The following is a 15,835-nucleotide window of genomic DNA, read 5'->3' on the forward strand; positions in this document are numbered from 1 at the left end:
GCAAGGTAGTGGTATCCACCTGTGCGGGTTCACAACACGCCCTACCACCAGCAAAACGAGAGTTGGTGGTTGTGATAATTTCCGGTGCAGTGGAAAAGGCCTCATGTAATCACTCTCAGGAAGTCTCAAAGAAGAACACAGAGCAAAACCATACAATCCAAAAGGGCTGTTCACAGGTTCAGTTGAGTTCGCAGAGGTGCGGTTGTCGTGAGCCACGCCCGACAGAGCCGGGCGGACAGAAATATGCAACCATCATTTATAAATCTAGATCAACGTGTAGTGAATTGTGAATTTTGATTAAATGACACAAAAGGTAAAGTTTATAGTTTATTAGTCTGGTAAAACTTATACAACAATGATCACTCAATAACAAGGAATGACCCGGCGCGAGTCCCGGGACTCCTTACGTACAAAAATAGATCCGGCACGCGCCGGGATATGCACTCGCGCTCTCTCGCTCGCACTCACTCACCGACACGTCTCATCTTTCGCTCGCACACTACACAGATCATTATTATTATACAGTAAAGATAGTAGGCACGTTATTTGTTTAAAATAACTTAGAGCTAGGTTACAACTAATATTTACAATGTGTTATACTCGTACAGTAAAAGCTCCTTATTTGCGCTTCCCGCACTCGCGTTTTCACTTATCGCGGATTAAAAATTAAATAAAATAGTATCGCCACTACATTGGTTCCGCCTTGGTCACAAGCCGCCTTCGTCGCGGTCGGCGATTTTGAGAATGTAAATAAACAGAATGAAATCAACCTTATTACTGTATGCGTACTGTATGTATCTCCTATAATCCCATATATGTAAATGACCATTCCACATTCACGGTTTCTGTATTCGCGACACAATTACGGAACATATACCCCGTGAATAAAGAGCTTTTACTGTACGTGTATGCGCACACGCCCACACACGCCGAGAACTGTACACCGCCGTGCCGTATACATAAACCCTGTTATATCTGAACGGTGACGTCACACACGGCGCGTGCACTGCTGCGTGCGTGCGTGCGTGCGTGGAGGAGGTGTTGAGAGGGCGGAGGATATCATGTCGTACACTAAATACTTTGTCTCTCATTTTTAAGCGCTCCGCAGGAATATTTCATTAAGTGGTGTAATCTTAACATATGTAATTTTGTGCGTTGCGTCTGGGTATATGTAAGAAATTCAGTTTATGGTTTATGTTACTTATAATTTTCTAAGTTGGGTAGTCTAGTTTTTGACCTTATTAGTATTATGGAGGGGCTACCGTAGTCTATAGATAGTACACGGAGGATGTCGCGCTATTTTGAAACATACACAAGTGCGACTAAAGTCTAAATTGCACTTGTATCTAGTCTAATCTTCAAACTGGAATGCGGTAACTGCGCGGCGGACTGCGCAGTACAATGGACAGGAGGGCGGTGGTGCCTCATCGCGCCGCGGACGTGCCGGGAACAACGCGTTAAGTAACAAATAAACTCGACTGAACATTCGTTTTAGGAATTTATTGGAGTTTTTTTTCTAAATAATAAATTTCGTTCAAAGCGGGACAATTCGATGGGTAAAGGTCACTCTTAAACAAAAATTAGGACGTTTAGAACAAACATTCAAACTTGAGTTTGAAAGACAACTCTGAGAGCATGTTATAAATCTAGATAACCGTCCTTTGCAGGAAATGAGTTTTTGCGCCTTGCCTTTGATTTAGCAGAAACATTTCAAATTCCGCACAGGTTTAACAAAGACAAATGAGTGGCAAGAAAAGCTTTTTTTTTTCGAGTTTAAGAAAAGAAATCCAGATGTGGTACTAACAACTCCTGAGGCAACAAGCTTGGTGCGTTCTACAAGTTTCAATAAACCTCAAGTTAAACGATTTTATGACCTCCTCATGAGCAATTTAATTTTCAAGCTTCCCAAATTTACAATGCTGACGAGACTGGAGTCTCGATTGTCCATAAAAATGATAAAGTTTGGTCAGTGAAAGGTAAACAACAGGTTGGAGAAAACTCGCTTCAGCTGAAAGAGGACGTAACATTACATACATGTACATGTCCTGATTTCTATGCGTGCTTCTGCGGATTATGCGTGATCACTTTGTACCCCTACGTTCATTTTTCCTAGAAAGAAAATGGATGAGAATGGCCGGCTTATAATTTGCGCACCACCTGAAAGTCTTGGTATTGCCTCCGAAAGCAGATGGATGAATGCGGATATATTTTTGCAGTGGTTTCAACATTTTAAGAAACATGGTCACCTGACAGAAGCTCGCCCTATTCTACTAATATTAGATGGACAAAATAGCCACAAAGATCTTATTGTAGATGTTATTAAATATGCTAAAGACAATCACATTTACATTCTGAGCACACCACCCCATAGGTACGACACAAGATTCAGCCATTAGACCGTGTGTTTTTCAAACCTTTTAAACAGGCTTATGGATCAACAAGTGCATCATGGATGCGTCAGTACCCGGGTGCTCGACTAACAGATTATGACGTTGCTGGAATGACAATTGTTATAGCGTTTATCAAAGCTGCTAGATTAGAGATAGCCCAAAGTGGTTTCCGTTGCACAGGTATCCAGCCCTGTAATCGATACGTGTTTTCAGATCTTGACTTTTGAGGTTCTGCGTTAACTGAGATACCAATTGAAGCTAGATCTAGTGAATTAATAATCCCTACTCCTAGTTCTGCAGCACCTGAAATTGGACCAGCACCGTCAAATAGTGCATTAACTGTATCGTCAGCTACCATCGAGCTTCAGCAAGCAATACCAACCATAAACCAACCAACCAACGACTAGCGTTTCCAACTTACAAGAAGCAGTACCAAGTGCAAGTGTTGATGTTGAGAATATTAACGATGTACTTAAGGACTTGTCACCTCTTCCGAATGCCTCAAAAAACGATTGACAGTTCAGAGAAGAAGAACAACAAAGAACAAAAAATTGAAATTGACGTCTTCGCTATAAAAAGGAATTAATGGAGAAGGCCAAAGACACCAAGGCTGCGGTAAAGGTCAAGAGAAACATGAAAACGGGAGTAAAAGTTAAAAAGGTTGCATCTCAGCCAGATTCGCAACGACGGAGAGTCAGGAGACGGAATGCAATATTTGCAGTGAAACATTCGATGAGGATTGGATATGTGTGGACTGGGCTCACGAAGCATGTTTTTATTTTTATTGCTTAGATGGGTGGCCAAGTTCACAACCTACCTGGTGTTAAGTGGTTACTGGAGCCCATAGATATCTACAACGTAAATGCGCCACCCACCTATAAGTTCTAAAGTCTCAAGTATAGTTAAAACGGCTGCCCCACACTTCAAACTGAAACGCATAACTGCTTCACGGCAGAAATAGGCAGGGTGGTGGTACCTACCCGCGCGGACTCATAAGAGGTCCTACCACCATTAAAGTGTATTCGTTTTACTCGTCAATGAAAAGGTATTGAAATTGGAACGGTCTCTTAATACCACGCAATTATTGAAATTTGGCAGATAGAGACCGCGCTGTGATACTAATTCATCTCAATATTTATTAAAACCTATAATTGTTTTGCTACCGATTTCAGAGTGCGGTCATGTTGAAGAGTCTTCTTTTATATCTGTAATTATTTTAATTAAAAAAAAACTTAGCAAATTATACGTGAAAGTAATTCTACTATTCTGTTACGAAGCTCTATCTAAGCTGAACATTTCAAAATGAAATGGCTTTTCATAATATAATAATTTACCTTACAATATGGCATGGCAGCACACGTATTGGTTATGTAACATGATTTCTATCTATTATATCAAATCAATGTGATAACTTGTCCAGCATCCGGCCTATTGTTGCCGCGCAGTGGTCCCGTGTGCCGACTCGGTGGATAACAAACAAACAACAACATGGATGGATGACACACTGAGTATTGTTTGATGTGTACCGGGGGACTGCGAGTACATACATATGCATGTACTCGCAGTGTACAGAGCACCCCCCCTCCCCCCGCCCCGCCCGCAGACCAACTCCTCATCACGAGCACGATACAATTTGTATTTACAACAGTTTTTCAAACTTTATATACATATTTCGTTAATATTTAATGTAGATATTATCTCTATTTACAATCCGTCCGTGGGTCGAGGGGCACAGCGGGCACGTCGCCGCACTGTGCCGCCGGTCCGCAGCACTTGTCCTATTTTTGCACATTACATAGTCACTGTAACGGGAATACGTTCAATAGAAAAAGAGTTCATGTGATATTTTTATCTTTTCAATGAAGAAGGAAGAGGTTCTGCGACTTCGCTGCCTGTTGACGACGTTTTCCATTCAAATCCTTTGAATCAGTCCGTAAAACGTTGAGATCAGTTCCCCGGGCTGCAGAGGTACCGCGTCGGGGGGCGGGTCCGGGGGCTCGTGGCGGGGGCGTGCTAGAGGCCGCGGGCGGGGCGCGGCGCTCTCCGCCGTCACACGTCCGTGTGCCGCGGCCCCCCTCGCGCCGCCCCCCGCCCCGCCCCCCGCCCCGCGCACGGCGGCTCGGGCTCGGCGTCCGACTCCTCGATCTCGCACAGGTGCGCCGAGAGCCCGCTGTCAGAATCGGCATCGTCGCCGCCGAGCAACGAGTTGCGTTCTTCTGCAAAAAAGATAATTTAAAAGGTAAAGGTTAAGTTTTGAGGTGTAGATTCAGACGAACGAGGTGAGAGCGCCCACCCAGCATCGTGATGAGGCTGGAGGCGTCCGGTTCGCGGACGGACCGCGCCCGGAGCGGCTCCGAGTCGGACGAGGCGCGCGGCAGGTACGCGTCCGGGTGCACCAGGTACGCGCTCACTGGAACGACATTGGCTTCATTAACGAACGGTTGGAGGGACGAGGCGCGGAGTCCGGCGACACACCTACCGTCCAGCGGGTCGTCGGGCGCGGAGTCGGTGTGGGGGGGCGAGGCGGGCAGCGAGGGAGGCAGCGAGGGGGGCAGCGAGGGCGGCGAGGAGGAGTCGGGGCGCTCGGAGCCGGCGACCACCTCGCTGATGCCGGGCAGCGCGCCGCCGCACCAGTCCGAGCAGTCCCAGTGGTAGCCGCCCACCAGGTGCGGCTCCATCGCGCGGGGACGGCTCCGAACCCGAGACCCTTTCAAGTCTATAAAGATGTTGTGTTATAAATAAGCAAAGATAAGAAGGCAGCTGTCCCAATGGATGTTTTAAAAATTGTGATTATTTGTCAATTATTAACAAAAACTTCCATTAAATTTACTACTATCCTTAACTCAGATGACACATTATTGTACATACTTATTAAAAAAAGAATTGACTAATTTCAACAACTAATTTTAGGAGAAAAAGAAATAAAAACAAAACAATGCATATTATAATAAAGTAACGTAATATTGTAGCGTCGGCCGTGAGCGACGTGCGTTTGTATAAGCAGAGGAGAGGGATGGCGCTTTTTTTTTTGTCAGGAGGAAATCACCGGACTTCCGCCCTCCACTGGGGATGGAGGGCGGGGCATGTCGGAGTTGAACCGACTAAAACCTTCTGTCGCTCAACAACCAGCATCCAAACCTCGCATGAGACAGAACTCATGAAAAGGCAAAGGGGGGAAAGTGCATCGTTTAGTGCGGAGCACATCTCTCCCATCACCCTCCCCCTCGGGACGCCGGACTGGCTGTCGTCGGCGCCACGACCACCAGCCCTCTCGGTCAGCGCGCTATCCGACGCCCGCCTAGATGGCACCGGTTAGAATGGTCTATCCTACGGAATACCCCGCTGGGTCAGAACCAGCTTGGGTTGAGGATAGCCGGCCTTCCATCACCCAGATGCTCTTGCATAAAACGCGTGCAGCGCAGCTTGCACGTCGTCTTTTTAGGTCCCCTTCACCGGTCTCCAGGCCGACATGTGAGGGAGACCCGAAACACTTAGAGGGCTAGGGCTTGGGCGAAATCCGCCTCCCCCTGGCCCGCGCTCGACGGTGGCGGGCCTGCGCCGCCTCCTTCTGGGAGATGGTGCACTCGCAGAAGTCGAGCATCGCCTTCCAGGGGTTGGCGCTTCAGGAACTTTTTTTTTAAGTATGGAAATTGACTTTTTGCGATGCCATTGTTACAAGTGTCGTTTTTATAAAAATCTTTACTTTTTCATAATACTAATTTTTTTTTTTACATATTCTAATTAGCAAGAGCAGTGCTTCACAGTATCTACCACCGGATCGGAATCGCGACCCACTGAGATATTCCGACCGGTAGCTAATAATAATGTTTAAGCGTTGGCAGCACTGCCGCAGTGGAGTGTTCGACACGTCGGAAACAATCTGAACTCTACGACTCGCGGTGACCACACAGCTTTACGAACCAAAACGTAGTCTGAAACTCACATATGGTCTCCAAATTCTCAATCCCAAAGGAAGATAACAGCAATTTGTGTTTTAGTGTAGTATCGAGGGGGCGCCGCCTGCGCGCTCAGCTGTGCGTTAAGTGAAGCGCCTCACCGTTGTATATCTTGTTGTCGACGAACGTGTGCAGGTGCATCTGCTCGGACCACGGCTTGCGGTCGGCCGCGTCGATGTTGAGGTTGCGGCGGTAGTCCGGCGGGATGCCCTCCAGCTCGTCGCCCGCCGACCCGTAGCTGCGCAGCGTGTCCACGTTGTTGAGCGGCGGCGGCTCGGCGCACGACGCGGGCCGCTCGCGCCGCACCGCCTCCAGGTTGGACAGCTTCTCCGCGCGCCCGGGCAGCTTGTCCGCGATGTGGCTGTTCAGCGGCTCGCTCTCGGCGGGCCTGCGCCGACCCCGCGCGCGCCGCCGCAGCGCCAGCGGCACGCCCGCCGCCAGCAGCAGCAGCACCAGCAGCGCCGCGCCCCCCGCCGCCAGCGGCCAGCGCGCGTCGCACGCCCAGCGCCACGCGTCCCCCAGCGCGCGAGTGCCGCCCGCGCCCGCCCCTCCCGCCACCACCGCGTCCGAGTACAGCGGGTTTCCGCAATTCATGCCTGAAATATCGACGCTCGTAGAACGTAACATAATGTGGTAAGATATAAAAAAACATCGGAGCGAGAGCCACAAACCAGTCTTGTCGGGCGGGCACAGGCAGCGGAAGGAGCCCGGCTCGTTGAGGCAGGTCGCGCCGTTGAGGCAGGGCTCTCCGTCGCACTCGTCCACGTCGTACTCGCAGCGCAGCCCGTAGTAGCCGCGGCACCGGCACGACGGCCCCCAGTCGCCCTCCTCGCAGGCCCCCCCGTGCGCGCACACGCCGGGCGCGCACCAGCGGCCGCGCTCGCAGCGCTCGCCCGCCAGCCCCGCCGCGCACGAGCAGCGGAAGGCGCTGCCGGCCGCCGCGCACGAGCCGCCGTGCAGACACGGCTGCGACGCGCACGGGTCCAGGTCCACCTCGCAGCGCGGCCCCGAGAACCGCGCGTGGCAGGTGCACGTGTAGCCCTCGCCCTCGCCCTCGAGCAGTGCCGCGGCGTCCCGACACGAGCCCCCGTTGAGGCACGGGTAGGAGGAGCAGGGCGTGGGGGGCGCCAGGGGGCCGCACTCGCTGCCGATGCGGACCCTTACTCTCCTGGCGAGCTGTGCCCTTCCGTCGTTGGACGTGCCGCCCTCCTCTAGTGGCAGAATGGCGTTGCCCAGTTTCAAATCTGCGATGCAGCCTTCGAATCCGTACGTCACCTGTTTCATTAAAAAAAAAAACGAAAGGAATTAATCTATTATCAATACAAAAATAAACTTTGTTTGATACAATACTTATTTTAGTGAATTTGATAAAGAATGTAACATCGAGAACTACGCTCGCAGACCACCATCACCCAGGAAGTGCGGCATGATGAAGCAAGTTGTAACATTGGTGCACCCAAAGTCTATGAGTGAAACCAACTACATTTAAATACATATGGAGAAAACCCGTAACTCCTATTGTTTGTTGGATTTGTAAGTTGGGCGTCCTCTTGATATTGTATTGCTTTTAATTACTGAGTGTGGGAATGAATTTACTGACTGTAGTAAGCTTATGCGTCCTCATTCCTGAATTATTTACTCGGCCGACTCTCAGTGTTGTTCGGTCTACTAGTTCTAACGGCAGCAGCAGCCAAGCAGGGGCCAGCGCTCGTTGAGTAGCTGAATTATATTATCAATATACATGTAGATACAATCTGTTTTTCTCAGTGTAAAGACTACAAATCTAAGTAACGGGAGGCGGCGGTCACCTGCTCCTGCGCGAAGGCGTGCGCGTGCCGCAGCAGCGCGGCGCCCACCAGCACGCGGTCGGCGCGCACGTCCAGCACGGCGGCGGGCGGCGGCGTCTGCGCGTGCGCGCTGCGCCGGTCCACCGTGAGCCGCATGCTGGCGCCGCGCCGCTCCAGCCGCGCCTCGTGCCACGCGCCGTCCGCCACCGGCACCGCCGCGCGCACCATGGCCGGCCCCGAGCCCAGCTCCATGCGGAACTGCAGGTAGCCCTCCGCCACCTCCAGCGCGGCCGCGTCCACGCGCCCCGCCGCCGCCAGCAGCGTGCCGCGCTCGCGCCGCGTGCGGAACCGCAGCGACACGGCCAGCTCGTCGTCCGGCAGCCGCGCGCCCTCCACGGCGCCGCGCTCCACGCGGTAGGCGAGGTACCCGTCGCCCGAGAACTGCGCCACGCTGGGCGCCCGGCACTCGCCGCACTCCCCGGCCGCCGCGTCGCACCGCTCCCCGCCGTACCCGATCTCGCAGGCGCATTCACCTCGAAGCTGGTGAGGGAACACCACCATCGCGACGACGTCCGTGGCGACGACCCTGGCCTCATCGTCGCGCAGCTTCACTCGCTCCGCGCAGGTCCCGTGGGCGCAGCCGCCGGCGCACGACACCCGCACCAGCTCCTCCACGACGAGTCGCGCGCACTCCTCGATGCGCTCCAGGTGCGCGTGCAGTCGGCGTCGCAGCGCGTCCGCCGCCATGTAAGATCCTCCAGACCGGACCGCGAAGGCCACGTCGAGGTCCTGAGCGACCTGACGTTTGGTCCTTTTCCCGAAGACGTCCTCGTCGTCGCCGCCCGAAGGCTGCACGCTCACTATGATGACGTCGAGCGGTCCGCGGTCGGTCGCCTCGGCGACGGCTCGAACGAATCCTTTCCGATGACTCAGGACGAAGTCGCGGTCGGTCACTTCGCGGAAGCGGACGACCACGGAACGCGAGAGCATCTCGTCGGAAATAAGAATGACTGTGACTCGCACCATCGCGTAGCTGATGAACTTGCCGTCGCCGACGGTGACGTTGAGTCGGTACTCGCCGACGTCGAGCCGGGGCGCCGCCCGCAGCGTGCCGTCCGCGGCGCCGAGCTCGAACAGGTCCGCGGGCGGGTAGGGCGCGCCGTCCGCCGCCGCCATGCTGTACGTCAGCGTGTCGTAAGCGTCGCGGTCCGAGGCGAACACGCGCCCGATCACTCCGCCGGGAAACTCATCTAGGTACGAGTTTATGAAGATCTCTAACGGTGTCACGACCGGCGGATACTGCGACTCTTCTATCACTTTAATGTAAACCCAGGCGTCGGAGTACAGCGGCGGAGTGCCGTTGTCGAACACTCGCACTTGCAGGGCGTAATGGTCTTTGATGCGATGGTTGAAACGGGTCGCCGACCGAAGGTATCCGTCTTGTTCGAGCCGAAACGCGCCCATTTCGTTGCCCGACTGAAAATCGAAGGTGAAAGGAGCCGCATTCGGCGCTGCGTCCGCGTCTTCCACTGTGAACTTGAGGATGGTGTGTCCGAGCGGGCGGTCCTCCTGCACGACCGCCGTGTAGTTGGACTGCGCGAACAGAGGCGGGTTGTCGTTGGCGTCGATCACCTCGATGTTGACGGTCGCGCTCGCCTCGAGGACCGGCACCCCGCGATCTTTGGCTCGCACCTCCAGCGCGTAGGCCGGGGTGAGTTCTCGGTCCAGCGACGCCGCCACCGACACGTACCCGGTGTCCGCGTCTATGGAGAACCGTCCGTCCCGGTCCCCGCGCGCTATGGAGTACGTGACGCGCCCGTTGCTGCCCGAGTCGGCGTCGTCGGCGATCACTTGCACGACTCGAGCGCCCGGGGCGGAGTCCTCGCGGACGCGCGCCGCGTACGAGCTCTGGGCGAACATCGGCGAGTTGTCGTTGCTGTCCGTCACGGTGATGTTGACCGTCGTCAGGTCACTGAGAGGCGGGGACCCTCCGTCGATGGCCTGCACCGTCAGCAGGTACTCCTTCCTCCGTTCGTAGTCGAGGGGGCGAGCGATGGTGAGCACGCCGGAAGCGCGGTCGACGGCGAAGTCTTCCCGGTCGTCCCCGGCGACCAGCGAGTAGTACACGTCGGCGTTGACCCCGGCGTCGCGGGAGGTGGCTCGCACGCGCAGCAGCTCGGTGCCCGGCGCGTCGATCTCGGGCGCGGTGGCGCGGTACTGGTGGAACTCGAACTCGGGCGGGTTGTCGTTGACGTCGGCGACGGTGAGGCGCAGCGTGGCGGTGGCGGACAGCGGGGGCCGGCCGCCGTCGCGCGCCACCAGCAGCAGGCGGTGCTCGGCGCGCGTCTCGCGGTCCAGGGGCCCGCGCAGGGTGATGATGCCGTTGTCTCCGTCGAGCTCGAAGCCTTCGTTTCCTTCGTTCGCGAACGAATATCGAATGAGTCGGTTTTCGCCGAGATCTGCATCAGTAGCGTGGACCTGTGAATAAGATTTATGAATTTATATTCGGTGAAAGATATATTCTTTTGGTTCTAAATAATGATTTTGTTTAAGTTTATGCACAAGAGTACAACGATACACTTAATATTGTTACGCCGCTAAGAGCAACGCCCTCTATCGTCGTGTAGCAAAAACGAACATCAAAAGAACTAATAAAATCGATAACGCTCGGGAATTACATCGCCATCTATTATCAAATAGCGGAAACTCATATCGAAACTACTCGACGTGTCAGAAATATTCTCGATAACTCTAGGAATGTCGTATCGACTTTAAAAGCGCTTCAGAGATGGCAACGCGGTCAGTTAGTAATCGGATCTACTCGAAGCGAAACAGCGAACGGAGCGGAAGAAGTGAACTACGAGTCGTAAAGTATTTTCAGTGTTAAATTGAGTTTCATTTTGTACTTCGGTGGAAGTTTTATTCATCCCGAATCCCAACGCGTAACAATATCTAAGACTTTACGTTTAATTTATGGTCGTTACGTATTTGCAGTCACATTCTCGCTCACGACTCGGTCGTGCGCGGACGTGCTTTCCGATCCGTTGCTCGCTTGCGAGCTACGTCTCTGAACTCACAGTTGTGCGCGACAGCGTAGTGGCCGTGAATACATTCTCGTTTACGACTCGGTTGTGTGCGGACGTGCCTTCCAATCCGTTAGTCGCTTGCGATCTACGCATCGGAACACACATTTGTACGCGATAGTGTTGTAACCGCGAATACTCACCCCATACCAACCAATCGCTACGATCAGGCTTGCTGTGGCACTATCACAGGCTAGCGATTTCCTAACCCTTCCCAAAACAACAGTCTTTTTCAAGACTAGACCTCCGCTCGGTGTTCCGCCAGCTGTAGCATTATACAGCCCGAGCGGGTTCCTTTCCTTTTCCCCGCCGATTGCCGTTTTCACGGCATAGGCATCCCCCTCCTGCTCCTTGCTGTCCTGCAGCACAGGGGAGTTTTAAATCCTATCCGGGGCCTCGCCTTTCGGCGAGTTCAACAAAGGTCCCAGGGCCGCCCCCCCCGGGCAAGAAGACCAAGAAATGGAAGAAAGTGGAAGTGATAGTGATTTTGTCGGGTTCCTCCGGGAAAGGTACCCGACAATTAGGGCCGAATATCTAGCCTATAGGGCCTCTCGCACTACCCCCACTCCCGCGCCCGCGTCGGTTACGTCATCACGCGCTTCGTCCGTCGCGACCTCGATTGTCTCGAGTCCAGGCTTCGATACCGAATCGGAGATGGATTTCGAATCCGCGTCAAGCCCTCAGCCTGGAACTTCGGATGGATTCCAAACCGTAACGCGCGGTAAGAAGCGTACTCGCGCCGTGGAGTCCCGGAGCTCCACGACGAAGCAGACCAAATCGGCGACCGCCTCCCGCCCGCAGGTAGTCGTGACACCGGAGTCGGACTCCGCTCGCCGCGTAACTCCACCGCCGCGTCCCAAACCCGCGCCCGCTTCTAAAATAGCTGCCCCGCCCCCGCTGATTCTCCAGGAAAAAACCGCGTGGAACCGCGTTTCCCAGGCCCTTCAGGCCAATAAAATCAACTACACCCATGCGCGTAACGTCGCGCATGGGATTCTGGGGCGAGTCTCCGAATGGGGTGAATTGAACTTGGTTCAATTCAACCCGATAAAGACACAAGTTTGCGCGTTCACTGCGAAGAAGGACCGCCCGTAACGAAAGCGACGCCCGTAACGAAAATTGGCATAGTTATTTAGAACAACTCGCGCCCTCCCACCAAGCATACTGGCGACTAGCTAGGACTCTCAAATCCGAAACTACCGCTACTATGCCTCCCCTCGTACGCCCTTCAGGCCAACCACCGGCATTCGATGATGATGACAAGGCTGAGCTGCTGGCCGATGCACTGCAAGAGCAGTGCACCACCAGCACTCAATACGCGGACCCCGAACACACCGAGTTAGTCGACAGGGAGCTCGAGCGCAGAGCTTCCCTGCCGCCCTCGGACGCGTTACCCCCATTACCACTGACGAAGTCAGAGACGCGATCCACAACCTCCAACCTAGGAAGGCACCCGGCTCCGACGGCATCCGCAACCGCGCGCTAAAACTTTTGCCAGTCCAACTGATAGCAATGTTGGCTACCATTTTAAATGCCGCTATGACGCACTGCATCTTTCCCGCGGTGTAGAAAGAAGCGGACATTATCGGTATACATAAGCCGGGCAAACCGAAAAACGAAACTTCTAGTTACCGTCCGATTAGTCTCCTCCCAACAATAGGAAAAATTTACGAACGGCTCCTTAGGAAACGCCTCTGGGACTTTGTTACCGCGAACCCGTCGCTTGCGACGAAGGGCTTGACGAGCGAATAAACCCACAGACACAGCCCACTGAGTTTCTCACCGGATCTTCTCAGTGGGTCGCGTTTCCGATCCGGTGGTAGATTCTGCGAAGCACTGCTCTTGCTAGGGGCAGTGTTAGCAACTCTCCGGTTTGAGTCCCGCGAGCTCACCTACAAACGTTAGGGCGAAACTGAAATAGCCTCTCAAGGCTCAGCATAGAAAGGAAAAAAAAAAACTATTTGTACATCTATTTGTGCAGGACGAAATAGGGTTTTAATAGTTTTATCAAACAAAAAGAAATAATATAGTTAATAAGTAATTACGTAACAAAAATGTATAATCTTAAGTTATTTTATAGTCAATATGTTAGTGTGTCAGATCAGAGAATGTAAATAGACCAATAGGAACGATTTGTGGAGCGCTTTCACTACGGTAACATACAGATCAAGGGACCCTCCGAAAGTGACGCGTCGATAGCGCGTCGCGAGATGGGGTACTGAAATAAATATAAAAGGATGGCCATTTATAGGCAAAAACAGTTCTCAGAAGCTCTCCGACAAAGAAACATCAGCAAGATAGAAACAGTTCTCAGCAGATCATCAAGACAGAAACAGTTCTCAGAAGCTCTCCGACAAAGAAACATCAGCAAGATAGAAACAGTTCTCAGCAGATCATCAAGACAGAAATAGACTTGCGCAAAACATCACTTCCCAATGTAATGTGATATGACATCACTTTTACAGATAGGTGATATTACTCGAAAACATTACACATCACTCTTAACATTACTCGGTGCGTTCAAAGTGATGTGTATAAACACATCACTTAGGTAATGATTCGGGTGTATAGATACAATGTATTCGTCGTCACAGTATCTATTGAACGCACCGAGTAATGTTAAGAGTGATGTGTAATGTTTTCATCAATCATTACCTAAGTGATGTGTATAAACACATCACTTAGGTAATGATTCGGGTGTGTCATTACAGTAGTGTATTACAATACAAAGTATGAACTTTGTATTGTAATACACTGTTATATTACTTGACAGATTGACTTACTTAATAATATAATAATTTTATTTTTTACTTAATATAATTTATTGTGGGATGAACGGATTTCATATGGCGACTTAGACTGCAAATTGAGCTCGACAATAATGTTAATATACGAGAGCAGTAGATGCATTGTTTCGGCGCGATATCCTCAAAGTGCATCCAAGGAGGACTGTACTTTCATTTAGACGCCGTTATTTCTTTCACTTATTAAACACGCATTAAAACAAATAATAAAACTATCTTCAAACAAGTGCTTAAGTAATTCAAATCAAACACAAAAATTAATATGAAATATTACTAAACAATTACGAGCGACTAGCGATTTTACAAAAGTTGCGAATAAAAAATTAAGTAAGTACTTGCGGGGAGCTACCGGCTGGCCGTATGAAAAATATAAACACAAATACCTATATTAAAATTCAGACGTACCATAGGTATAAAAATGTACCTAGCGGCCAGGACATACGGTTCAAAATCACTAGGAATAATTCCGTGTCGCTTGCTCATTTATTTTGCGTCGATCGGTCTGTCTCGCTCGCTCGGTTCCGTTCGTGTATTAAGCAACATTACACGACAAAGAAAGAAACATGTTGGGTGATAGTGTGATGTTTGTTTCCTTCGCGTAATGTGTGATGTTGCATTACATCGTAGAGTAATATTACCCGAGTAATATCACTCGCATTACTTACACATGTCTAGACAGAAACAGTTCTCAGAAGCTCTCCGACAAAGAAACATCAGCAAGATAGAAACAGTTCTCAGCAGATCATCAAGACAGAAACACTTCCCAGTGAATCTTCGACAAAGAACCATCAGCAAGACAGAAACAGTTACCAGCAGTTCTCCAATAGTACAGTTATCAGAAAACCACCAGTGAATCAGCTACCAGTGAACCAGACAGTTACCTGTGAAACCTCGCTACAGAAGCCGAAACCCATCGAAAGAAACAGCCGTCTTCTACCAGCGCACAAACAGACAGCAGAAAATATTATCACACGACTCGGAAACAGCCATACAGACCGGGTCGTGTACACTATTATTTTACTTTTCCCAATCTATCTTTCAGCCTACAGACTTCCACTGCTGGACATAGGCCTTCCCCAAGCGTCGCCACAACGACCGGTCCGGCGCTGCTGCAACTAGTGGTTCCTCGCGAACCATACGTCGTCGGTCCACCTTGGGAGGTCGCGTAGTGTTGGTCTCAAAAAATAATATCTCCTCTTCTCTTCTCGTGGGTGTCGTAAAAGGCGATTATCCAATAAATGTGCAGCAGCGTTCTTCGAGTATCATAACAGTACGCTGCGATCGCCAACTCGCACACCAAGCGTGGCGATTATGGCAACCGCCCGTCGCCCTCCCAATATGGCTGACAAATAAAACCGAACCCCAGTCCCCCGCAGCTCAGATATTCCTGGCTACGGTAACATCTATTATTATATTACAATAAAATTATCGAATATATTTGTAAGTAATTGCGAAGGCTTGATTGCGGTACCTTCGCCACGAGAGTGCCGAGGTCGGCGTCCTCGGGCAGCGTGACGCTGTAGAGGGCCGCGGAGAAGCGCGGCGGGTTGTCGTTGACGTCGCGCAGCGCCACCAGCAGCTCGGAGCTGCACTCCCACTGCGGGCGCGCGCGGTCCTGCGCATGCGCACGCAGCCGGTACTCCGCCACGGCCTCGCGGTCCAGCGCCGCCGCCACCGACACCTCGCCCGCCTCCTGCGCCGCCAAGCACACACAACTAGAGTCGCCAATATCACTATTCTTACTCTCTATAGGTTCACCCAATGCAAGTGCCGGACAATGTTAGTGAATTGTTTTGTCGCCAGTGTACAGTGTCG

General features: G+C 51.8%; 1 protein-coding gene across 3 annotated transcripts in view; it reads right to left on the reverse strand.

The window, feature by feature from the left end:
• Nucleotides 1-314: 314 nt before the first annotated feature.
• LOC101743222 (fat-like cadherin-related tumor suppressor homolog) overlaps nt 315-15,835 on the reverse strand; it is a 60,200-nt gene continuing 44,679 nt past the window's right edge. For all 3 annotated transcript variants that reach the window (XM_038015024.2, XM_038015026.2, XM_038015022.2), the window contains 7 exons: nt 15,492-15,713; nt 8,155-10,611; nt 7,018-7,621; nt 6,448-6,942; nt 4,870-5,106; nt 4,684-4,800; nt 315-4,606 (listed from right to left, as the gene is read on the reverse strand). In XM_038015024.2, the coding sequence (XP_037870952.1) occupies nt 4,440-4,606; nt 4,684-4,800; nt 4,870-5,106; nt 6,448-6,942; nt 7,018-7,621; nt 8,155-10,611; nt 15,492-15,713 (4,299 nt within the window). In that variant the 3' untranslated portion in view covers nt 315-4,439. The remainder of the gene's footprint in view (nt 4,607-4,683; nt 4,801-4,869; nt 5,107-6,447; nt 6,943-7,017; nt 7,622-8,154; nt 10,612-15,491; nt 15,714-15,835) is intronic.

Source organism: Bombyx mori, chromosome 13, assembly GCF_030269925.1.
Source record: "Bombyx mori chromosome 13, ASM3026992v2".
NCBI lineage: Eukaryota > Metazoa > Arthropoda > Insecta > Lepidoptera > Bombycidae > Bombyx > Bombyx mori.